Source organism: Callithrix jacchus, chromosome 7 (assembly GCF_049354715.1).
Source record: "Callithrix jacchus isolate 240 chromosome 7, calJac240_pri, whole genome shotgun sequence".
Lineage (NCBI taxonomy): Eukaryota > Metazoa > Chordata > Mammalia > Primates > Cebidae > Callithrix > Callithrix jacchus.
In genome coordinates this window covers 102,018,314-102,044,869 of record NC_133508.1, presented here as the reverse complement: position 1 = coordinate 102,044,869, position 26,556 = coordinate 102,018,314, and the positions used below count along the sequence as shown (strand labels likewise).

Genomic DNA, 26,556 nt, shown 5'->3' with positions numbered 1-26,556 from the left:
TGGAATACGAGGTTCCCAGGAGGAAGCTGAGTCATGGAGCTGGGACTTCATCTCAAGAGCAATGGGATGCTGCTGGAGGGTTTAAGGATGGAGACTTCGTTGTTGTTTTTATCATGCTTTAAGTTCTGGGGTACATGTGCAGAACTTGCAGAGTTGTTGCATAGGTTCACACATGCCATGGTGGTTTGCTGCCTCCATCCCCCTGTCACCTACATCAGGCATTTCTCCCAATGTTATCCCTCCCCAACCTCCCCACCACCCACTATCCCTCCCCTAAAAAGATGGAATGGAATGAAGAACAAGATGGGAGCCAGGGAATCTGATTTGGTTGCTTCAACAGCCTAGGCCAGAGCCAGTGACAGCATGAATAGGACAGTGACTGGGATAGTGACAGTAGGATTTGAGAGAGGTGAGTAGGTTCAAGGAGTATTTAAGGAGATTTGGGTGCAGTGGAGTGTCTTCATTTTTGGCTTGGGCAAGAGGGTGTCATTCAGCAAAATAGGTAATGCTAGAAGACGATTGGGCACTGATGCCACATTGGGCAGTGAGACCACTGCTGTCTCATTTTGAGCCTGCAGGCAAATCAGAGCTGGGTCATATCATCCTGTACCCTGAGAACATGTGCTCAGTGAAATGAAGAGCACAGACTTGTGTTATTTTAGGGCAGATGTGTGCTACCAAGAGCCTGTAAAGGATACTGTTCTATAGGTCAGATGTGCACCATAGCAGCATATACATGATACATGTAAAACATGTAATACAAACTCAGATTAAATTCTAAGAAAAACCAAAGAGGTGATTTTTCAATTACCCTATAATGTCGGTAGGAATGTGCCTCCCAGGAAATGGTTTCGTGTTCTGCTTCCTTTCAAGGTATGCTCCAGAATGTTTAATGCAATCTAAATTTTATATTGCCTCTGACGTCTGGTCTTTTGGAGTTACTCTGCATGAGCTGCTGACTTATTGTGATTCAGATTCCAGTCCCATGGCCGTAAGTCCTACTTTCCTCTTCATTTGAATCCAGTACCAATTTAAAATGTGTCCATCCCTCTGCTTGGTAACTTTTGTTTTTAAATGGAATCCAATCAATGTATTATAATGGAAAGGGTCACTTTCCCACTTAACTTGGGTTTGCTACTTGACAGTTATTTGTGGCTAACTCGCAAGTGTTGCTTTCACAACGAGCCCAGAGTTTTATAGGATGACCTTGACTCTTAAGGATTTTATCTGTGTGGAGATGAAGTACAGTTTTATGGGAGAATGAGCAAGTTAAGTGGGGTAGCATTGGGTAGGAACCAGCCTTGTCTGTGCCCCTTTATTCCTAAATCAGATCATTTTCTTGGAAACAGACTCCTTGACCAGCACAAGGAGTGGTTGGTAGAGTCTAAGACATTGGTTAGAGACAGATCATTGAGAGCTATTAAGGATTTTGGATTTTATTTAAAGTTACTAAGGAGAAAAGCCTTTTTATTGCTACTTAAGTTTCCAGTTTTTTATTATAGATATTTCACCTTAATCTATTTGACATTTATGTAAACATGTGCAAAGTTAAACATTTGGTTTGGTTTTATTTTATATAGTTGTTCCTGAAAATGATAGGCCCAACCCATGGCCAGATGACAGTCACAAGACTTGTGAATACATTAAAAGAAGGAAAACGCTTGCCGTGTCCACCTAACTGTCCAGATGAGGTATCTATGGGCCATGTCACAGTAATAACACTCCATTTCTATTATGTTTTCACAGCTTGAGTTATCCAGCAATGGGTAGAGGGGACAGTGAGGAAATGATGCAGTGGAATCCTGTGAAATAGTTTTTTGAAGCTGAATTTCACCTAAGATATTTGAGAAATCACCTTTGGGGCTAGATGATAGCCACCAGTTAGGTTCAGAGCAAGGATTTCCTCCAAAAGCCAGCCCCTCTTTATCCACTTGTTTGCTCCAAAGGGTATTGTAGCCTTAGTGTGACAGATACACCTGGTCAACATGGTGTAACCCCGTCTCTCCTAAAATTACAAAAAATTAGCTGGGCATGGTGGCGCGTGCCTATAATCCCAGCTACACAGGAGGCTGAGGCAGGAGAATCGCCTGAACCCAGGAGGCGGAGGTTGTGGTGAGCTGAGATCGCGCCATTGCACTCCAGCCTGGGTAACAAGAGCGAAACTCGGTTTAAAAAAAAAAAAAAAATTGCATTTTTGTGTGTGTATAAGTTTATCCCACTTATTAGTAGCATTTATAATATGTATTCAGTTTTCTAAGTGAATTGAAACTTTAATACTAAGCTCTAGAGACTATAAGGAAGACACACTGAACAGTGTAAGGGCAGCGAGTGAGGCAGCCAGTCTGGAAAGTTCAAGTCTGAACTCAGCTTCACTCTCTAACTGGTTTATAGGAATAACCTGTATTTTATTGAAGTCAGTCAACACTTGAGCTTCTCAAACGTTAAAATACTATTTATGAACTAGAGTCGTATCCCATTTCTATCCAAATACTCATGTTTTTCTAGAGTTTAAGGAAAAGTCACTTACATTTCCAAAATTATTTTCTTACTCTTGGTTTCTATATATTTTTTAAAGTTCCCAAATCTAACATTTTTACTGTTCTTTCTTTTTACAGGTTTATCATCTTATGAGGAAATGCTGGGAATTCCAACCATCCAATCGGACAAGCTTTCAGAGCCTTATTGAAGGATTTGAAGCACTTTTAAAATAAGAAGCATGAATAACATTTAAATTCCACAGATTATCAAGTCCTCCTCCCCCAACAAATACCCAAGCCATTTTTTAAAACTTTGTAATGAAGAAGGAGTTTTGTGTTCTGTCCAAAAAAAGTCACTTAACTCATACTTGAGTACATATACACGTATAAGGCACACTGGTGCTTAATGTATGTAAGGATTTCCTCTTTAAATTTGGTACCAGTATCTTAGTGACACATAATGACAACCAAAATATTTGAAAGCACTTAAGCACTCCTCCTTGTGGAAAGAATATACCACCATCTCGTCTGGCTAGTTCACCATCACAACTGTATACCAAAAATGGGATTTTTGAAAGCAAGAGGAGATGACCAAAATAATGTCTCAAGATGATTGCTTTTCCCTGCTGCCAGCTGATCTGAAATGTTTTTCTGGCACATTAATTAATTATAAATAAAGATTGATGGACTCAGCCCTCAAATTTCAATATCTATGCAGTTCTAGACATGCATTCTTAAAATATTAGATACCAGGTAGTATATATTGTTTCTGTACAAAAATGATTGATTGTATTCTCTCACCAGTAGGACTTAAACTTTTGAGTTGTTTCTCCAGTGGCTTAGCTCCTGTTCCCTTGGGTGACAACTAGTACCCATTTTTGAGAGAACTTGTTCTACACAGGGACAGCTGTGGAATAGATAATTTGCTGCATGTTAATTCGAGAAATAAGCCTGTGCCAATGCTTTCCTAAGCAGTATACCTTTAATCAGAACTCATTCCCAGAGTCTGGATGCTATTACACATGCTTTTAAGAAATGTCAATGTATATCCTTTTATAACTACCACTTTGGGGCAAGCTATTCCAGCATTGGTTTTGAATGCTGTATGCAACCAGTCAGAATACCACATACGCTGCACTGTTCTGAGAGTGTTTCCGTACTTACCACCTACCTACAAGGGTTGATCCCTATTTTTACCATCATAACCCTATGGTGCAACACTTGAAAGAAAAGACCCGGACTAGAGGCTATGGACTTCAAGATCCACTAAAAACAAACAGTTTTCAGTTTGCTTGGAGGTAGTTGGGTAAACAAAAATGTTTAGTCACTGATTCACTGTGACTTACTTACTTAAAGATCAATGTTCATTGTGACATAAAGACTTAAGATCTTTATCAACAAGAGCTTGAAAATCTTTTTGTTACACTGTCTAATATTTGTTTGATGTTGTTACTTTTCACCTGTTGAGCCCAAAAAAATTCAGGATTGATTGAATGGCAACAATAAACTTGCCATTTAAATTTGTTAAGTAGCCTACATCATCAGAGTCTCTATCTGTGTCAAACCTGTGGCCACTCTATATGCACTTTGTTTACTCTTTATACAAATAAATATACTAAAGACTTTACATGCATGTGCCTTTTAATATTAAGATTTCATTTTCAAAGCATTTCAAACAATTTGCTTACATAGAAAAATAACAAGCATTATAGAGTTTAGTGGGGAGGAGGGGGTGGGGTTATGGTCCTTATTACTATTACCACTTTGAGTTCTCTGCACTGTTGTGCCCAGTGATGATAACACTGCAGGCCAGTATGGATTGCATATCCAGTTCCATAATCCACACACCTTTGTTTCAGTTCTTTCAGCCTCTTCCTTTCACTTTGCAGTTCTGATGCAAAATCCACCATCTCTCCTTTCTTCTGTTTGAACTATAGTGGAGGTGTGACTACACAATGAAGAGGCTGAGTGCAACAGGAAAATGAAAAGTGGAGGGCATGAAAAACTCATTAGTCATCTGCTATATAACTGAATGTTCCCTAATTTTTATCAGTTATTTATAGGTAGTATATACTTAGAAATTACCTTAAACTTTCTGTCATTTTCCAACAGAAGCCAGTAGATGCAATAAATTAGACCAAATGAAATTCTTTACAACGCATACAACATATGTACCAATTCTAGACTTCATAATTAAAACAGGATATCCACATCATAGTTAAAAATAACTCCCCAAAGTGACAAGATATTTAATGATCTGATTTCAAAAATCCTAGGATCGAGATCCCAAATTCCCTATCAACAATTACATTCTTAAAACAACGAACAAACTTAGAAATTTCTAGATGGCAAAAGGTTTCTCATGCATTTAATATCAAGGTCTTCAGGAAATGGTGATGTCAAAAGTCATATTCCATAAAGAAAACTTCTTTCACAAGTAAATTGGGTTAAATAACTGATTTTTGACCCTAACACACTATCAAAGAGTGAGAGGGAAAGCAGAGTGAGGTATAGCTTATTAGCTCAAATGGTTATAAATACTGTGACTTCTTAAAACGCCCATCAGAAAGTGCAATACAGACTGCTTTACTATATTGTGGAAATAGGGCATTTAGTGATCAAAACAGGCCCCATTCTAGTCATTAGATCATCTATGCTATGAAATGAGGCACAGAAACCCATGTTCCTTTCCACTTACAAGTCTGTCTCAAAGGCTAAAGGTGTGTCTTTAGGTGAATTAAAAGGAATAGTTGCTATTAGAATTAGTGCTATTAGATCAGGGATCAAGAAACTTTCTCTAAATGGCCAGATAGTCAAAATTCAGGCCATATGGTCTTTGCAGGCCATATGGTCTCTAATCAGTTCTGCCACTGTGGCATAAGAGTGCCACAGGCAACACGTAAATGAATGAGCATGGCAGTGTCCCAATAAAATTTTATTTATGGACACTAAAATCTGAATTTCATGTCATAAATTTTTTTCCCTCCATTAAAAAATGTAAACATTAGTCTTAGCTTGCAGGCAACACAAAAGTGGGTGGTAGACCAAATGTGGCCCCTGGGTGTAGTTTACCAACCCCTTTATTAGATCACCAAAGCTACTTTTCTTAAAATACCTTGTATTTTTCACAGAAGGTAGAGATGGTAAACAACATCTTAAAGCATCTGTAGTAGTGGATACCTTGGACATCACTGTCACTCTCTTACTGGGTTTAATTTTGCATGGCTGGCATGGGTGTAACTGAGTGTACATGTAGTGTGTCTTTACGATATTACCATCAGCACATTTGGAACTTGCACCCTTGTAGTTCTAGGAAAAGTCCTAAAAATCTATAAAAGCAATTACTTCTAGGGAAGGTAAACTGAAATGCACATTGGCTTATAAGAAACTCATTCTTCTAAGGCTCAGGAAACAACGCTGTTTCCCATTTATTGCTTCAAACTTTTATATACGGTGTCAAAATTATTCCCAGTCCTAAAACAAGGAATATTTGGAACATTGTTAGTTTCTCCAGTGGATTATAAGTTAGCACACTGATTAAGATGCATCTGACTCTAGTGGAAAATGTCCTCAATTGATGTCTCTTCTTATTGCTATTTTTTATTTGGCATTTCTGCCTGCTGCACAATACAGTTCCTTCTGGGAAATTATAAACCCGTATTTAAAGGATATGGCTAGTCTGAATGAAGTTAAGGCAGCGATGAACAGCAGAGATACTGCAGAGAACCTTAGGGGGTTATAAGGAAAGAGCTTAATTCAGTACACTCGTTTCTTTTTTAAGTAAGTTTCCATGTAATATGCTCCTGTGCCCTGAGAATGCTGGTCAACACATTCCACTGAACCATCTTCTGGGGCAGAGATGAGATATGATGAGCCTCGCTTTTCATTTCTTAAAGATGACACCTATGGGAAAATTAAATTGCAGCTAGTTTTAAAATCTAAAGTTGGCTTATTCATTAAAAATATTTATAAGCATTCTATTTTGAATTGGTAAATACAGAATAAATGCCAAAACTATCAAAAAACAAAGTTTCGTTAAATAAGATTTTTAAATTTCTGTATCAGTATCACCTTTGGAATTTGTGCAAGACACAAACCAGTCTCAACACCTTCACTCCCAACCCCAACATTCTGGGAAAAGAAAAAATTAGAGCACTGCACATAGTTGCTTTTGCTGATCACAGCTAGTTAAACCCACAGAATCAGAATATCAACACCAAATGTCAGTATTCCTCTGAAGGAGTGGCTAAGGAATCAAGCTGCATATTGAATTAGATGTTAAGTCTGCCTGCTGACAAGAGGAGTAGTGAGAGAATAAATCAATAGGTGTAGAAACTGACAAATGACATCAAGGAAAACAACACGATACATTCTAAAGGGCAATGGGAATTCAGAACTTTGGTCTCCATAGCAATCGCTTGGCGAGCATATTAAAATACAGATTTTCAGGCACCATCCCAGAGATTCTGACCTGAAAGTGGGCCAGATGTCCTCACAAGGGGTCACAGTGATCATCACAGTAAATCGGATGGCATAGCACAGCTCGGCCTAACGTCTCTTAGTTTTAGTTTTTACGAAAGTAAGTGCAACAAGCTTATCAAAGCAGAATTATGTGACTTGATATGCAAGAACTTAGAAATGACTGATGAGTAGAGCTTCCAGCAACACACAGGAACCTTCTAACGTTGCAATTAAAACTGCAATTGTTTATGAACCAACAACGGTCACAATTTTTATAAATGGAGCTAGCCTTAGAGGCAAGAGATGATATGTCTCTCTTAACTCCTTGCTAAAGTAGTTCTCAGTGGTCCATGTTAGGAAGAGGGATGGGGATGACGAAACTGAAGAAACGCCACATCCTCTGGTACTTCATTTCAATGTGGCTTACAGTGTGGACAGGCCAATACAAGGCATCTTCACACAAGCCCGATGTAAAGGAATGTTTCACAGAGCAAAGCTGATCAGCAAAAAAATCTGGTTTAACTTCTGCCTCGACATTTTTTTCTTGGTAGTAAAGTATGTCTGGAGTTTGTACTGGAATATGTGAGAAGGGAAATAGGTGAAAGGGTAGATGAAAGACCAGCCATAAGTTGATAGTTGTCGAAGCTGAGTTGATGGTGATGAGGGGTTCAGCCTGCTCCACCAAACAGCTTGCCCACCTCTTAGGCGGAGCCTCTGCCTCAAAGCCCTTTCCTCCCAGCCTGCAGGCTCTTCATTATTCTCTCCAGCTGCCTTCTTCATTAGAGCCCCTTTGCTGGTAGGTGATCTTTCTGAACGTTTAACGTCAGCCACTAATACTGTCAGATCTTACTTCAGGTATAAAGAACTCTTTAGCAGCTTTCTTCCTCTTATAAGTCATCAGTCAATTCTACAAATGGGATTTTCCTAAGACTGGGAGAGAGAAGCAAACGGCTCATTCTGGGATCTGGGATGCTCCTGCTCTCCTCACCCACCTTCCTGATTCTTCCTGCCATGTAGTTACCGATTCTTTCAAGTGTTGGCATGCAGCAAAGCAACAGCCTGGGTTTCTGTCTTTCTATACCATCTTTACTGTCAGAAGGAAGATAGGAAATTTCTTACAGTCTTTTATTAAAGGGCTTCCCAATGGTGCTACACCATTCATAGTGAGAATCAACTAAGACCTGTGAGATCAGCAAAAAACTTCACTGAGCAGCAGAGGAAAATACTAGAACAGGAAATGAAACTGGGTGTCACTCATCTGAAAATAAAGACAAAGCCTGCAAACATTGAGTAAAATAAGACATTAAAAAAGAGACATTGTATAATTACACTCATGTGAGATATAAAAATTAGTCCCAGTTATAAAAAAGAAAGTCAAATGATGTTCTTCAGGAGCTGAGGAGAAAGAGGGCAAAGTGCAGTTTATTAATTATCAGAGTTTACTTTTGTAAAATGAAAATCTAGAGATCTGTTGCAAAATAATGTAAATAGAGCAAAACCTCTGCTGGCACACTGTGACTAGGCTGCCTCCTCACTAGGCAGTGCAGCCCTGAAAAAAGGCAGCAGCACGACAGAAACGTACAAATAAAGCCCTACCTTCCCGGGACAGAGTACCTGGGGGAAAAAAAGGTGGTTATGAGTTCTGCTGCAGCAGACTTAAACATACCTGCCCTGCAGCTCTGAATGGAACAATGGAGCTCACAGCTCAGCACTTGAGCTCCTACAAAAAATAGACTGTCTCCTCAAGCAGCTCCCTGACCCCTGTATATCCAAAGAGTCACCACCGAAAGGAGAGCTCAGACTGACATCTGGTGGGTATCGTTCTGGGACAAATCTAGCAGAAGAAGAAACTGGCAGCAACCCTTACTGTTCTGCAACCGCTGCAGGTGATCCCCAGGCAAGCAGGGCCTGCAGTGGACCTCAGCAGTTCTACAGCAGAGGGGCCTGACTGTTAGAAGGAAAACTAAGAAACAGAAAGAAATAACTTCATCATCAACAAACTGGGCATCCACTCAGAGACCCCACCTGAGTCTCCAACTACAAAGACCACAGGTAAATAAATCCACAATGATAGGAAGAAACCAGCACAAAAGGATGAAAACACCCAAAAACAGAAAGCCTCTCCTCCTCCAGGGGATCACAACTCCTCACCAGCAAGGGAACATGGCTGGATGGAGAATGAGTCTGATGAATTGACAGAAACAGGCTTCAGAAGGTGGGTAATAAGAAACTTCTCTGAGCTAAAAGAACATGTTCTAACCTAATGCAAAGAAACTAAGAACCTTGAAAAAAGGTTTGATGAAATGCTAATGAGAATAAACAGAGAGGAATATAAATGAATTGATGGAGCTGAAAAACACAACACGAGAACGTAAAGAAGCATATACAAGTTGCAACAGCCAGATGACCAAGAAGAAGAAAGGATATCAGAGGTGGAAGATCAACTCAATGAAATAAAACGAGAAGGCAAGATTAGAGAAAAAAACTAAAAAGAAATGAACAAACCCTCCAAGAAATATGGGACCATGTGAAAACACCTAATCTAAGTTTGATAGGTGTACCTGAATGTGACGGAGAGAATGAATCCAAGCTGGAAAATACTCTTCAGGATATTATTCAGGAAAACTTCCCCAACCTAGCAGCGCAGGCCAACATTCAAGTCCAGGAAATACAAAGAACACCATGAAGATATTCCTCAAGAACAACAACCCCCAGGCACATAATCATCAGATTCACCAGGATTGAAATATAGGAGAAAATGCTAAGGGCAGCCAGAGAGAAAGGTTGGGTTACTAACAAAGGGAAGCCCATCAGACTCACAGTGGATCTCTCAGCAGAAACCCTGCAATCCAGAAGAGTGTGTGTGTGGAGGGGGAATATTCAACATCCTTAAAGAAAAGAACTTTCAACCCAGAATTTCATATCCAGCCAAACTAAGTTTCATAAGTGAAGGAGAAATAAAATTCTTTACGAACAAGCAATTACTCAGAGATTTCATCACCACCAGGCCTGCTTTACAAGAGTTCCTGAAAGAAGCACTAAACACAGAAAGGAACAACCAGTACCAGGCACTCCAAAAACATATCAAATGATAAACAGCATCAACACAAGGAAGAAACTACATCAACTAATGGGCAAAACAGCCAGCCAGCATCAAAATGGCAGGATCAAATTCATACATAACAATATTAACCCTAAATGTACATGGGCTAAATGCCCCAGTCAAAAGACACAGACTGGCAAATTGGATAAAAAGGCAAAACCCATCAATGTGCTGTATCCCAGAAACCCATCTCACATGCAAGGATACACAAAAGCTCAAAATAAAGGGATGGAGGAAGATTTACCAAGGAAATGGAGAGCAAAAAAAAGCAAAAGTTGCAATCATAATCTCTGATGAAATAGACTTTAAACCAACAAAGATCAAAAGAGACAAAGAAGGATATTACATAATGGTAAAAGGATCAATGCAACAAGAAGAGCTAATGAACCTAAATATATATGTACCCAATACAGAAGCACCCAGATACATAAGGCAAGTTCTTAATGACTTAGAAAGAGACTTAGACTCCCACACAGTAATAGTGGCAGACTTTAACACTCCACTGTCAATATTAGACAGATCAACGAGACAGAAAATTAACAAGGATATCCCAAACCTGGACCAAGCAAACCTAATAGACATTTACAGAAATCCACAGAACATACATTCTTCTCAGCACCACATCACACCTACTCTAAAACTGATGACATAATTGGAAGTAAATCACTCCTCAGCAAATGCAAAATAATGGAAATCATAACAAATTGTCTCTCAGACCACAGTGCAATAAAGTTAGAACTCAGAATTCAAAACTAACTCAGAACCACACAGCTTCAAGGAAACTGAACAACTGGCCTTGAATGTTGACTGGATAAACAATGAAATGAAGGCAGATATAGAGATGTTCTTCAAAACCAACGAGAATGAAAGACACAACATACCAGAATCTCTGGGACACATTTAAAGCACTGTCTAGAGGAAACTATATAGCAATAAATGCCCGTATGAGAAGCAAGGAAATATCTAAAATCGACATCCTATCATCAAAATTGAAGGAGACTGAGGAGCAAGATCAAAAAAACTCAAAACCTAGCAGAAGACAAGAAAGAACTAAGATCAGAGCAGAACTGAAGGAGATAGAGACACAAAAAACCCTTCAAAAAATCAATAAATCCAGGAGCTGGTTTTGTGAAAAGATCAACAAAATAGACCACTAGCCAGATTAATAGAAAAGAGAGAATAATCAAATCGAAGCAATAAAAAACAATAAAGGGGATATCACCACAGAGTCCACAGAAATACAAACCATCATCAGAGATTATTACAAACAACTCTATGCACATAAACTAGTTAACCTGGAAGAAATGGATAAATTCCTGGACACTTGCATCCTCCCAAGCCTAAACCAGGAAGAAGTCAAAACCCTGAATACACCAATAACAAGGGCTGAAGTTGAGGCAGCAATTAATAGCCTACCAACCAAAAAAAGCCCAGGTACAATGGGTTCACAACCGAATTCTGCCAGACGTACAAAGAGGAGCTGGTACCACTCCTTCTGAAACTATTCCAAACAATCCAGAAAGAAGGAATCCTTCCTAAATCATTTTATGAGACCAACATCATCCTGATACCAAAACCCGGCAGAGACTCAACAAGAAAAAAAACTTCTGGCCAATATCCATGATGAACACAGATGCAAGAATCTTCAATAATATACTAGCAAACCGATTGCAACAGCACAGCAAAAAGCTTATCCACCATGATCAAGTAGGTTTCATTCTGGGTATGCAAGGCTGGTTCAACATACGCAAGTGTATAAATGTAATTCACCACATAAACAGAACCAAAGACAAAAACCACATGATTATCTCAATTGATGCAGAGAAGGCCTGCGACAAAATTCAACAACCTTTATGCTAAAAAATCTCAATAAACTAGGTATTGTCGGAACATATCTCAAAATAATAAAAGCTATTTACGACAAACCCACAGACAATATCATACTGAATGGGCAAAAACTGGAAGCATTCCCTTTGAAATTTGGCACTAGACAAGGATGCCCTCTCTCACCACTCCTATTCAATATAGTATTGGAAATTCTAGCCAGAGCAATCAGGGAAGAAAAAGAAATAAAGGGTATGCAATTAGGAAAGGAGGAAGTCAAATTGTCTCTATTTGCAGACGACATGATTGTATATTTATAAGACCCCATCATCTCAGCCCAAAATCTCCTGAAACTGATAAGCAACTTCGGCAAAGTCTCAGGATCAAAATCAATGTACAAAAATCACAAGCATTCCTATACACCAATAACAGACTTAAAGAGAGCCAAATCAAGAAGAAACTGCCATTCACAACTGCTACAAAGAGAATAAACACCTAAGAATACAACTAACAAAGAATGTAAAGGACCTCTTCAAAGAGAACTACAAACCACTGCTCAACAAAATAAGAGAGGACACCAACAGATGGAGAAACATTCCATGCTCATGGTTAGGAAGAATCAATATCGTAAAAATGGCCATACTGCCCAAAGTAATTGACAGACTCAATGCTATCCCCATCAAGCTACCAATGACCTTCCTCACAGAACTGGAAAAAACCGCCTTAAACATCATATGGAACCAAAAGAGAGCCCACACAGCCAAGTCAACTCTAAGCAAAAAGAACAAAGCTGGAGGCATCACACTACCTGACTTCAAACTATACTACAAGGCTACAGTAATCAAAACAGCATGGTACTGGTACCAAAACAGAGATATAGGCCAATGGAACAGAATAGAGGCCTCGGAGGCAACACAACATATCTATAACCATCCGATCTTTGACAAACCTAACAAAAACAAGCAATGGGGAAAGGAGTCCCTGTTTAATAAATGGTGTTAGGAAAACTGGCTAGCCGTGTGCAGAAAGCAAAAACTGGACCCCTTCCTGACACCTTACACTAAAATTAACTCCAGATGGATTAAAGACTTAAACATAAGATTTAACACCATAAAATCCCTAGAAGAAAATCTAGGCAAAACCATTCAGGACATAGGCATAGGCAAGGACTTCATGACCAAAACCCCAAAAGCACTGGCAGCAAAAGCCAACAGAGACAAATGAGACCTAATCAAACTCCACAGCTTCTGCACAGCAAAAGAAAAAGTCATTAGAGCGAATCAGTAACCAACAGAATAGGAAAGAATTTTTGCAATCTACCCTTCTGACAAAGGGCTGATATCAAGAATTTACAAAGAACTAAAACAGATATACAAGTAAAAACCCCGTTCGAAAGTGGGTGAAGGATATGAACAGACACTTTTCAAAAGAGGACATATATGAGGCCAACAAACATATGAAAAAATGCTCATCATCACTGGTCATTAGAGAAATGCAAATCAAAACCACACTGAGATACCATCTCACGCCAGTTAGAATGGTGATCATTAAAAAATCGTGAGACAGCAGATGCTAGAGAGGATGTGGAGAAATAGGAACACTCTTACACAGTTGGTGGGAATGTACATTAGCTCAACCATTGTGGAAGACAGTGTGGCGATTCCTCAAGGACCTAGAACTAGGAAGTCCATTTGACCTAGCAATCCCATTACTGGGTATATATCCAAAGGATTATAAATCATTCTATTATAAGGACACATGCACACAAATGTTCATTGCAGCACTGTTTACAATAGCAAAGACTTGGAACCAAATGCCCATTGATGATAGACTGGACAAGGAAAATGTGGCACATATACACCAAGGAATACTATGCAGCCATAAAAAATGATGCATTTGTGTCCTTTGTAAGGACATCAATGAACCTGGAAACCATCATTCTCAGCAAACTGACACAAGAACAGAAAATCAAACATTCTCACTCATAGGTGGGTGCTGAACAATGAGAACACATGGACACAGGGAGGGGAGCATCACACACTGAGATCTGTCAGGGGGAAATAGGGGAGGGACAGCAGGGGCTGGGGAGTTGGGGAGGGATAACATGGGAAGAAAAGCCAGATATAGGTGATGGGGAGGAAGGCAGCAAACCATACTGCCATGTATGTACCTATGCAACAATCTTGCATGCTCTTCACATGTACCTCAAAACCTAAAGTGCAATAAAATGTTTTAAAAAAACATTTATATGACATAGGAACTGTCATAAAGAAATGAAGACCCAAAGAAACAGGGGAAGAAAATCATAGTGTAAATATACTGAACTGTACATTTAAACATTTGATAGTAATTTTATGTTTTTATCACAATTAAAAATTTAAACCTTAAAAAATAAAAAGAAAATGAGTTTCACTATAGCCCCTGTGACACTGGGAGAAAGATAATCCTTCTGATATGCTCTATCAAAGATATCTAACTTCTAGTACAAGGAATGGTGACTGGGTAATGATGATTTAAAATTCTGAAAGAAAGCTCAGTGCTCTGGGAGAAATAAATTCCTACATAAGAGCCACCACCGACAACAAATAACACAAAAGAAGGAAAGAATATAAAGTTAGCAAATATTTTTCCTTCTATTTTGTATTTGCAGGATATAGACTTCCATTCCTTCATAGGCAATGTATAGTGGGCACTGGGCTTGTATGCTACAAGGTTTACCTTGATGAATGAAACTTGGACTACGCCCTCCTAATGTTCATATCCTAGGAAGGGAAGGAAGAGCAGTGCAAAACATAATTCTAAAAGTGGACTGTCACTTTGACAAAAAAGAAATACAAGTGAAGTGCTAAAGCTTTTTCCAGAAAAGGAAAATGGGGGCGGGGTTTTTTGAAAGGCATAGGTGCTAGTTTCATGGATTAGATGGCATCTCATTTAGGATTTGGAGGTGAGGTCAGATATAGACATGAAGAGACAGGTGGAGACCCTTCCAGGAGAAAAACAGGGCCAAAAAAAAACCAGATGGCAAAAAAGCCAGGCCTGTGATGGTGCTCAGCAGCTGGCAGGCAGGCAGGAGGGCAGTGGCAAATGAGGTTGGAAAAGGAAGCTGGCCTCAGTCATGGAAGGCTGGAATGCCAGGCTAAGGACTATAAACAGGACCATACCCTTAATCCTGGAATATGGAAAGATTAATAAGCAGCTCCGTAAAAAGTATGGCAATGAAGGAGACAGGCATTATTAGGTCACAACAGGAGGCTACTGAACTTGTCCCTACTAGATACATGCATGTGACAAACACACACAGATTATATGCAATTTAAGACTTGGTTTAAAATTTAGCATGAAACTTACAGATGAGACAGAATAGAGTGGTAAACCTGGAAAATCTGAAAACAATTTCGATGAGCATTTACGCTTTGAATACCAAACAAAAGGAATACCGTGAGAGAAGCTGTAATATTCTAGTTTTACATATCTAATATTCAGGTGGAAATCAAATAAACAAAATAGTCATTTTAGAGGACTTCATCTTTAGCAGGGTCTTTTTTAGGGTTAGCTGAAATCACTCTGAATAGTTTACACCCAGTGGTTCCATTCTGTGCTTTGGAACTACAAACCAAGTCTAATACTTCCTTATCCACAAGGGCATAACTTCAACAGAGGCCCCTCAGGCTCATGCCGCGGGCAATCCTACTATATCCCCACCCCATCCTGCCCACTTATCTCCGCTCCCCTAAGTGACTTTCAAGCCTTCTCTTTTCTTGAAACTCCAACAATACACCCTCATCTTCACTCTTGGCTAATGCTTTGCTTTCTATTTTACCAAGAAAACAAAATCAAAAGATAAATCTTTAGATGCACAGCAACTGATCTCTGATCTCTTTACTTACCCTCATTTTCTTGGTGATCTCATCCAATTTCATGCCATTCACAATTATCGCAATTTACAGTAATTTGATGGTTCTCAAATATGTACCTCTGCCTAAAACTCTCCCCTCACCTCCAGACTTGTGTAATGAACACCAGCAGGGGAACATCTTCAGTTAGGGATTTTCTAAAACGTACCTCTAAAACTTGCTCCACCCACACAGTCTTACCCATCTCAATCAGTAACAAATGCATTTTTCCAGGCCAAAAATACTGGGGCCTCGGCTCCTCTCTCACCCTCAGTATACCTCATTGACTCCACCTTCCAAGAATGTCTCCAGTCCAGCCACTTACCACTGCCTCTGCTGCTTCCAGGCTTGTCCAAGTCAGCATTTTTACTTGGATTGTACCATAGCAGCTTCCTAACTGACCCTGCTACGTTCTACATTCATTGTTCAACACAGCAGCCACACATGTCCTGTTAAACTATAAATACAGTCAATTATTCCTCTACTCAAAACATCCCAGTGGTTTTCTATCTTAGAGTAACAGCCAAAGTCCTTGTTTACAAGGGCCTAAAAGGTCCTACATTGCCTGTGGCCTTTGCCTCTATCACCCCTCTGTGACTTCATCTCCTATTCTCCAGTTACTCACTCCTCTTCTGCCCTAAAGGTTGCCTGCTGTTCCTTTAACAATTCAAGTATCTTTCTGCCTCAATACCTTTGCACTTGCTGTCCCCTGTCCCTGGAATGCACTTTACATAGATATTCATGTAGCACACTCCCTAAAGTTCTGGTCCTTGTCCAAGAATCAGTTTTAAAATGAACCCCTCCTTGACCACGTATTTAAACTCCAAACCTTCCCACTCTTTAGCCTCCACCTTATTTTCCCTGCAGTGATCACTATTCCTCTTACTATTTTCCCCCTAAATGTAAAGAATTTTGATGTTTTGTTCACTGCCATATCTGTAGTGCCCACAACAGTCCTGTCATATAGTAAACATTCACTATATACTGGTTGAATAAGTAAATGAATAACTTTCAGAAAATATATTTTTTATTTTTTTTATTAACGTTCTGGGGTACATGTGCAGATCATGCGGAATTGTTACATAGGTATACACATGCCATGGTGGTTTGCTGCATCCATTCCCCTATCATCTACATTAGGTATTTCTCCTAATGTTATCCGTCCCCTAGCCCCCCCACCCCCAAAAGGCCCAGGTATGTGATGTTCCCCTCCTTGTGTCCCTGTGTTCTCATTGTTTAACACCCACTTATAAGTGACAACATGCAGTGTTTGGTTTTCTGTTCTTGTGTTGGTTTGCTGAGAATGATGGTTTCCAGCTTCATCCATGTACCTGCAAAGGACATGAACTCATCCTTTTTATGGCTGCACAGTATTCCATGGTGTACATGTGCCACATTTTCTTTATCCAGTCTATCATCGATGGGCATTTGGGTTGGTTCCAAGTCTTTGCTATTGTAAACAATGCCACAATTAACATACATGTGCATGTGTCTTTATAATAGAATGATTTATAATCCTTTGGGTATACACCCAGTAATGGGATTGCTGGGCCAAATGGCATTTCTAGTTTTAGATCCTTGAGGAATCGCCACACTGTTTTCCACAATGGTTGAACTAAGTTACACTCCCTCCAACAGTGTAAAAGTGTTCCTATTTCTCCACATCCTCTCCAGCATCTGTTGTCTCCTGACTTCTTAATGATCGCCATTCTAACTAGTGTGGGATGGTATCTCAGTGTGGTTTTGATTTACATTTCTCTAATGACCAGTGATGATAAACTTTTTTTCATTTGTTTGCTGGCTGTATGTCTTCTTTTGAAAAGTGTCTGTTCAAATCCTTTGCCTACTTTTCGATAGAGTTGTTTCTTCTTGTAAATTTGTTTTAGTTCTTTATAGATTCTGGATATTAGCCATTTTTCAGATGGGTAGACTGCAAAAATTTTTTGCCCATTCTGTTGGCTGCCAGTACACTCTAATGATAGTTTCTTTTGCCATGCAGAAGCTCTTTAATTTAATTAAATCCCATTTGTCTATTTTGGGTTTTGTTGCCATTGCTTTTGGTGTTTTAGTCATGAACTCCTTGCCTATGCCTATGTCCTGAATGGTATTGGAGAGGTTTTCTTCTACAGTTTTTATGGTGTTATGTCGTATGTTTAAATCAGAAAATATTTTCTAAGTATGCATTCCCAGTTCCTTCAGCAAATAGTCATGGGCCATGATTTCTGACACTCTTGACATGGAAAAACTGGACAGCATAATCTGACTAGACCTGGCAAAGCAAAGATTAATGTGCTTCTTGCTTTGGGCATCTCTCCTCTCATCAGAATTTCAAATGAGCTGGCTCTTATAACTGTTGCCCACCAATCCAATGTTTTGCACACATCTACTGTGAAACTGATTCTCTATGCAGTTGCTATTTTATTCTTGGATTTTAAAAAACTACATTCCTTTCTTTTATTAAAGCAAATCTTTTTATTTTTATGTAAATGTAGACTTTCTTTTATCCCACTGATTTCCAAGTGAATGTAGAAACAGAACGCCGCAATTTCATTTGTTGACTGCCAGTATCTTAAGCTCAACTTTTAAGCTCATGTTAATAAATGGGTGGCTAGTTTTCAAAGCCCTCTTAAGAACTGGGGAAAAGGGAATTTGACTATCCCTCAGAAGATTCCTTTGGGATATGTTAAAGTCAACAGTGAATTCCATTAGGCTCATCTGCTATCAGTCCAATTAACGATATTTGTCATTACTGTCCTTCAGTTCAATTAACAATATTTGTTATTACTGCTAAGCATTTAGCAGGTAGCCCTTTAAATACAAAACAAAATTTGTTTTCAGAAACTTCTGCCTCTATTTAGGACTCCTCAGTCTCACCCTTACCTTCAGCCCCACTTCATCTTTTCTAAGTCTTGTCTCTTCAGTGGAGTTAGGTATATGGAGAAACAAAAATGGACTGCACTAGTTCTCCTGAGATCTGAATCAAGCCCCTAATGTCCCTTTCTTATAGCTTCAAGTCTAGCTTTTAGATTTCAGACCTACAGAAACATGAATTAATTTTATTATCATTTCTGCGTTAAATATTTTTAAAGTTTTATTAAAAATACAACTTTTTCCCATTGTTAAAAATGTTTCAAAATCAATATGCTTCATTCTATGACATTAATGATATAACTAATAAATGTCTCTTCCTTATACATAAATGTTTACAATGTTCATATTCATATTTGCCTCTCAGCTACTTGTCTTTCTTCATATGAGTAATGGTTAAGTCCTAACTTTGGACTTAATGATTCATCCTCAAAAAGGTATTGCACTGCACTTTTTTTTTTTTTTTTTTTGAGACAGGGTCTCACTTTGTTGCCCAGACTGGAGTGCAGTGGTGGTATCTCAGCTCACTGCAACCTCTGCCTCCCCGGCTCAAGCGATTCTCCCCCCACAGCCTCCCAAGTAGCTGGGATTACAATTGTGCACCACCACACCTGGCTAATTTTTTGTATTTTCAGTAGAGACGGGGTTTCACCATGTTGGCCAGGCTGGTCTCGAACTCCTGGCCTCAGGTGATCCACCCACCTCAGCCTCCCAAAGTGCTGGGATTATAAGCATGAGCCACCACACCCAGCCAAAATATATTTCAATAGCTTGCTTTCCTTAATTCCAGTTTTTAACCAAAATCACTTTTTAAAAGTACTTTCCAAGTTATAGTTTAGGGTTAATATATAATCTGTTCTTCCATAATTATTGGTTAATGTAGGCTTATGTTTTAAAGCATATTTTGCATGGTAGGTGTTTGTCAGAAGATTCTGATCTGTCATGGTCTATACAGAAATCCACACAGCATTCATTACATAAGAGTGTACTTTTTGGCAAGTCTGTCTGCATTATTTGACCACTGGGTGGCAGCATTACGCTCTGTATGAAAGGACCAAGCGTTTTCCAGGTCTTTTTGTTCCCTTTTCTTTCCTCTTCCCTCATCACACCATCTCATCATATATTCTGTGGTTGATTTCCAGTCAGCCTTCTGGCAGGAAAGATCCCAGAAATCAGGCATCACAAGAACTCATCGTGCAAGTAGATAACAATGCTGTGCTGCATGCTGGTCGACTGCCACATGTGGCAAGTGTCAAATGAAAAACCAAAATCAGGCTGCGCAGGGTGGCACACAAGCCTGTAATCCCAGCATTTTGAGAGACCAAGGCAGGTGGACCGCTTGAGGTCAGGAGTTCAAGACCAGCCTGGCCAACACGGTGAAACCCGTCTCTACTAAAAATATAAAAACTAGCCAGGCATGGTGGCGGGCGCCTGTAATTCCAGCTACTTGAGAGACTGAGGCAGGAGAATCACTTGAACCTGGGAGGTAGAGGTTGCAGTGAGCCAAGATCAGGCCACTGCTCTCTAGCCTGGGTAACAGAGAAAGATTCTGTCTCAAAAAAAAAAAAAAAAAAAAAATCACAACTTAAACAGTCTAAACAGTCATATCAAACAGCTTAAAAACTCTTATATTTTTCTTTATATTATTGAGACTAGTGACTATGTCAAACTGGAAAGGCGCTTAAGACATATTTTGACCAATTTTACCTATCTTAGTTAAAGGAGGGAGGATGACATGCTTTGTCTTTGACAGATTATAATAATTAGATGTTAGATTTAGATGTTTAATAGACATTTAATAAATTGGCTCAAAATCTTCTTTTTTAAGGTAGGCTTCTCCCAACTATCTGACATAGATGGACCTCAGAACCTGAAATTTCAAACTCCATTTGTACACTCATATTGACAGGATTACATAGCTGACTATAATGCTATTATCATTGCAAGAGTCTATACTACATATTTTTAAATAACATTTTATTTCTGAAAGGTTTTCTCAATCACAATTCAAATATTCAAAACATGCAGTTTTTGAGAAAATAACTATAGCTCAATGGCAATTTTATTTAATTATTACAATTAACTAGAGAAATGGAAGGGGTAGTCCATTTAAAACCGATTTCTAATTAGACCTAGATCTTGAATAACTGATCTGATCTGATCTGTTTGCTTATAACTAGCTACTTTTAAGATCTCTAAAACACTAAATGAAAATGCTGTTCTCTGTTCAGTACAGTTAAAGCTTATTTTTAAAAGAGTTCAAAATGTGCTGATTCACAAGGTTCACCAACTTGTGAACATATATCACTATAATTAAAGTCTAGAGTATTTTTATCACTCTCCCGTCCCCGCAAAAAACCTGTTAACTATACTCCCAACTCCTCCTTCCTCCAGCCCCCAGTAACCACTATCTACTAACATTCTCTATGGATTTACCTATTAAATTTCAAATAAACAGAATATCCTATGTGGACTTTTTATCTGGCTTATTTCACTTAGCATAATGTTCACAAGGCTCACCAATGCTGTAGCATGGATCAGCACAGCCAAAGAAACTATCAACAGAGCAAACAGACAACCTACAGAATGGGAGATAATTTTTGCAAACTATGCATCTGACAAAGGTCTAATATCCAGCATATATAAGAAACTTAAATTTACATGAAAAAAATAACCCCACTAAAAGTGGGCAAAGGATATAAACAGACACTTCTCAAAAGAAGACATACATGCAGCCAACAAGTTTATTTTAAAAAGCTCAATGTCACCGATCATTAGAGAAATGCAAATCAAAACCACAATGAGATACCATCTCACACTGGTCGGAATTGGCTAAAACTAAAATGTCAAAAATAGCAGATGCTGGCAAGGTTGCGGAGAAAAGGAAACACTAATACACTGTTAGTGTGAGTGTAAATTAGTTCAACCATTGTGGAAAGTAGTGTAGCAATACCTCAAAGAGCTAAAAACAGAATTACTATTAGACCTAGCAATCCCATTACTGGGTGTATACCCAGAGGAATATAAATTACTCTACCATAAAGAAACATGGACAAAAATATTCATTGCAGCACTATTCACAATAGCAAAGACATAGAATCAACCTAAATGCCCATCAATGACAGACTGGCTATGTGGTACATATGCACTGTGGAACACTATGCAGCCATAAAAAAGAAAGAGATCATGTCTTTTGCGGGAACATGGATAAAGCTGGAGGCTTTTATCCTTAGCAAACTAATGTAGGAAAAGAAAACCAAATACCATGTGTTCTTACTTATAAGTGGGAGCTAAATGATAAGAACTTATGAACACAAAGAAGGAAACAACAGACCCTGCTGTCTACTTGAGGGTGGAGGATGGGGGGAGGGAGAGCAGCAGAAAAGATAACTATTGAGTACTGGGCTTAGCACCTGGGTAATGAAATAACAGGCACAAAAAAAACCCTGCAGCACGTGTTTATCTATGTAAAAAGCCTTCACATGTACCCCCGAACCTAAAATTTAAAATTTTTAAATATTAAAAATCTGTTATAAATGGAGCATGTAGTCCATTTTCATTTGATATAATTATTACTATTGTTCAATTTAGGTTTACCACTCAGATATTTGTTTTTTATTAGACATAGGTGTTTTTGTCTTTCCTGGCATATTTTGGCTTAATCAAATGTTTTTGTAATTTCATTGTAATGAAACTATTCCCATTTTAGTGATATAATTTTTTTCAATGATTGCTGTATGGATTACAATATGCATTCCACAACTTATCACAGCCTATTTAGAGTTACTTTGGATGTATTTCATGTAAAATGTAATAACCCCAAAACCATAATTTCATTTACTCTATTGTCCTTTATACTATTGCTATCAAATATACTATATCTATATATATTATAAACCCTCTCTGTTATAATTTTTACTTTTAAATACAGAGAAAAATATATAGTCTTTTTTATTCACCTGCATGTTTACCAGTTGCCTTAACACAGTGGTGTGTATGTTGGTAGGGGGCAATCTAGCGGTTAGAGGACAAGGATGTTGTCAAGTATCCTACAATGCACACATTGGCCCTCCCCACTTCCAATTATCCAGCCCCAAACGTTCATAGTACCAAGGTTGAGAAACCTGCCTTAAGACAATGTGCATTGTTTTTATCTGGTTGCTCTCAAGATTATCACTTTATAACTATGGTTTTCAGAATACTAACTATAATGTGCCTGGGTAAAAATTTCCCTCTATTTATCCTGCTTTGCAGGGCCTCTGAGCCTGTTAGATCTGTAAGTCTTCTGAAGCAAATTTTGAAAACACCTGACAATTATTTCTTCAAGTAATGTGTGCCCCCATTACTTTTCTCTTCTTCTCCCAGGACTCCATTTACATACATTTTAGACTGCTTGGTATTTTCCCTCAGGTCCCTGAGGATATGTTCACTGGGCTTTAAAAAATCTACTTTGTGTTCTTCAGATTAATTTTTCCTGGCCTCTCCAATCTTCTGCTATGCCCATTTAGTATATTTATTTCAGATACTATAATTATCAGTTCTAAAATTGTTCAGTTTATTTTATTGCATTTTAGGTTTTGGGGTACATGTGAAGAGCATGCAAGATTGTTGCATAGGTACACACATGGCAGTGTAATGTGCTGCCTTCCTCCCCATCACCTGTATGTGGCATTTCTCCCCATGTTATCCCTCCCCAATACCCCACCCCCTGCTGTCCCACTCTTAGTTCCCCCCAACAGACCCCAGTGTGTGATGCTCCCCTCCCTGTGTCCACGTGTTCTCATTGTTCAACACCCACCTATGAGTGAGAACATGCAGTGTTTGATTTTCTGTTCTTGTGTCAGTTTGCTGAGAATGATGGTTTCCAGGTTCACCCATGTCCCTACAAAGGACACGAACACATCGTTTTTTATGGCTGCATAGTATTCCTTGGTGTATACGTGCCACATTTTCCCTCTCCAGTCTATCATCGATGGACATTTGGGTTGGTTCCAGGTCTTTGCTATCGTAGACAGTGCTGCAATAAACATTCGTGTACATGTGTCCTTATAGTAGAATAATTTATAATCCTTTGGATATATATCCAGTAATGGGATTGCTGGGTCAAATAGACCTTCTAGTTCTAGGTCCTTGGGGAATCACCACACTGTCTTCCACAATGCTTCAACTAATTTACACTCCCTCCAACAGTGTAAAAGTGTTCCTATTTCTCCACATCCTCTCCAGCATCTGTTGTCTCCAGATTTTTTAATAATCGTCATTCTAACTGGCGTGAGATGGTATCTCAATGTAGTTTTGATTTGCATTTCTCTAATGACCAGTGATGATGAGCATTTTTTCATGTTTGCTGGCCTCATGTATGTCTTCTTTTGTAAAGTGTCTGTTCATGTCCTTTGCCCACTTTCAAATGGGCTTGTTTTTTTCTTGTAAATTTGTTTTAGTTCTTTGTAGATTCTGGATATCAGCCCTTTGTCAGATAGGTAGACTGCAAATATTTTTTCCCATTCTGTTGGTTGCTGATTCACTCTAATCACTCTTTCTTTTGCTGTGCAGAAACTGTGGAGTTTCATTAGGTCCCATTTGTCTATTTCAGCATTTGTTGCCAATGCTTTTGGTGTTTTGGTCATGAAGTCTTTGCCTACACCTATGTCCTGAATGGTTTTGCCTAGATTTTCTTCTAGGGTTTTTATGGTATTAGGTCTTATGTTTATGTCTTTAATCCATCTGGAGTTAATTTTAGTGTAAGGTGTCAGGAAGGGGTCCAGTTTCTGCTTTCTGCACATGGCTAGCCAGTTTTCCCAACACGATTTATTAAACAGGGACTCCTTTCCCCAATGCTTGTTTTTGTCAGGTTTGTCAAAGATTGGATGGTTGTAGATGTGTGGTGTTGCCTCCTATGCCTCTGTTCTGTTCCATTAGTCTATACCTCTGTTTTGGTACCAGTACGAATGCTGTTTTGATTACTGTAACCTTGTAGTATAGTTTGAAGTCTGGTAGTGTGATGCCTCCCTCCTTGCTTTTTTGCTTAGAATTGACTTGGCTATGTGGGCTCTCTTTTGGTTCCATATGAAGTTTAAGGTAGTTTTATCCAGTTCTGTGAAGAAGGTCATGGGTAGCTTGATGGGGACAGTGTTGAATCTGTAAATTACTTTGGGCAGTATGGCCATTTTCATGATATTCTTTCTAACCAAGAACATGGAATGTTTCTCCAACTGTTTGCGTCCTCTCTTATTTCCTTAAGCAATGGTTTGTAGTTCTCCTTGAAGAGGTCCTTTACATCCTTTGTTAGTTGTATTCCTAGGTATTTTATTCTCTTTGTAGCATTTGTGAATGGCAGTTCATTCTTGATTTGGCTCTAAGTCTGTTATTGGTGTATAGGAATGCTTGTGATTTTTGCTCATTGATTTTATATCCTGAGACTTTGCTGAAGTTGCTTATCAGTTTCAGGAGATTTTGGGCTGAGATGATGCGGTCTTCTAGATATACAATCATGTCATCTGCTAATAGAGACAATTTGACTTCCTCCTTTCCTAACTGAATACCCTTTATTTCTTTTTCTTGACTGATTGCTCTGGCTAGAACTTCCAATACTATATATTGAATAGGAGTGGTGAGAGAGGGCATCCTTGCCAGATATGAAAGGGAATGCTTCCAGTTTTTGTCCATTCAGTATGATATTGGCTGTGGGTTAGTCGTAAATAGCTTTTATTATTTTGAGATACATTCCCTCAATACCTAGTTTATTGAGGGTTTTTAGCATAAAGCGTTGTTGAATTTTGTCGCAGGCCTTCTCTGCATCAATTGAGATAATCATGTGGTTTTTGTCTTTGGTTCTGTTTATGTGATGAATTACATTTATAGAGTTGCGAATGTTGAACCAGCCTTGCATTCCCGGGATGAATCCTACTTGATCATGGTGGATAAGCTTTTTGCTGTGCTGTTGCAATCAGTTTGCCAGTATATTATTGAAGATTTTTGCATCTATGTTCATCACAGATATTGGCCTGAAGTTTTCTTTCCTTGCTGAGTCTCTGCTGGGTTTTGGTATCAGGATGATGTTGGTCTCATAAAATGATTTGGGAAGGATTCCCTCTTTTTGGATTCTTTGGAATAGTTTCATTAGGAATGGTGACCTTTTTGTATGTCTGGTAGAATTCGGCTGTGAATCCATCTGGACCTGGGCTTTCCTTGGGTGGTAGGCTCTTAATTGCTGCCTCAACTTCAGATCTTGTTATTGGTCTATTCAGGGTTTTGGCTTCTTCCTGGTTTAGGCTTGGGAGGATGCAAGTGTTCAGGAATTTAACCATTTCTTCCAGGTTTATGAGTTTATGGGCATAGAGATGTTTGTAATAATCTCTGATGATGGTTTGTATTTCTGTGGAATCTGTGGTGATATCCCCTTTATCGCTTTTTATTGCAACTATTTGATTATTCTCTCTTTTCTTTTTTATTAATCTGGCTAGTGGTCTATTTTGTTGATCTTTTTGAAAAACTAGCTCCTGGATTTATTGATTTTTTGAAGGGTTTTTTGTGTCTCTATCTCCTTCAGTTCTGCTCTTAGTTATTTCTTGTCTTCTGCTACATTTTTAGTATTTTTGGTCTTGCTCCTCTAGCTCTTTCAATTTTGACGATAGGGTGTCAATTTTAGATCTTTCCTTGCTTTTCATGTGGGCATTTATTGCTACATATTTTCCTCTAGACACTGCTTTAAATGTGTTCCAGAGATTCTGGTATGTTGTGTCTTCTGCGTTTCGAAGAACATCTTTATTTCTGCCTTCATTCAGTTATTTTTTAGTTTATATCTCTTGGCAGAGATTCCACACCTATTCATTATTAAGTTCCTAAACACATTTATAATAGCTGTTTTATGGTTATTGTCTGCAAGACCAACATCTGGGTCACCTTGGGGTCAGTTTCCACATTTTCTTTT

General features: G+C 38.7%; 2 protein-coding genes across 9 annotated transcripts in view; one reads left to right on the top strand and one right to left on the bottom strand.

The window, feature by feature from the left end:
- JAK1 (Janus kinase 1) overlaps positions 1–4,104 on the top strand; it is a 255,358-nt gene extending 251,254 nt beyond the window's left edge. For all 5 annotated transcript variants that reach the window (XM_035251738.3, XM_009001399.5, XM_035251735.3 and 2 more), the window contains 3 exons: positions 874–991; positions 1,581–1,691; positions 2,616–4,104. In XM_035251738.3, coding sequence (XP_035107629.1) covers positions 874–991; positions 1,581–1,691; positions 2,616–2,711 — 325 coding nt within the window. In that variant the 3' untranslated portion in view covers positions 2,712–4,104. The remainder of the gene's footprint in view (positions 1–873; positions 992–1,580; positions 1,692–2,615) is intronic.
- RAVER2 (ribonucleoprotein, PTB binding 2) overlaps positions 4,101–26,556 on the bottom strand; it is a 117,605-nt gene continuing 95,149 nt past the window's right edge. For all 4 annotated transcript variants that reach the window (XM_009001401.5, XM_009001403.5, XM_009001402.5 and 1 more), the window contains exon 12: positions 4,101–6,380. In XM_009001401.5, the coding sequence (XP_008999649.4) occupies positions 6,234–6,380 (147 nt within the window). In that variant the 3' untranslated portion in view covers positions 4,101–6,233. The remainder of the gene's footprint in view (positions 6,381–26,556) is intronic.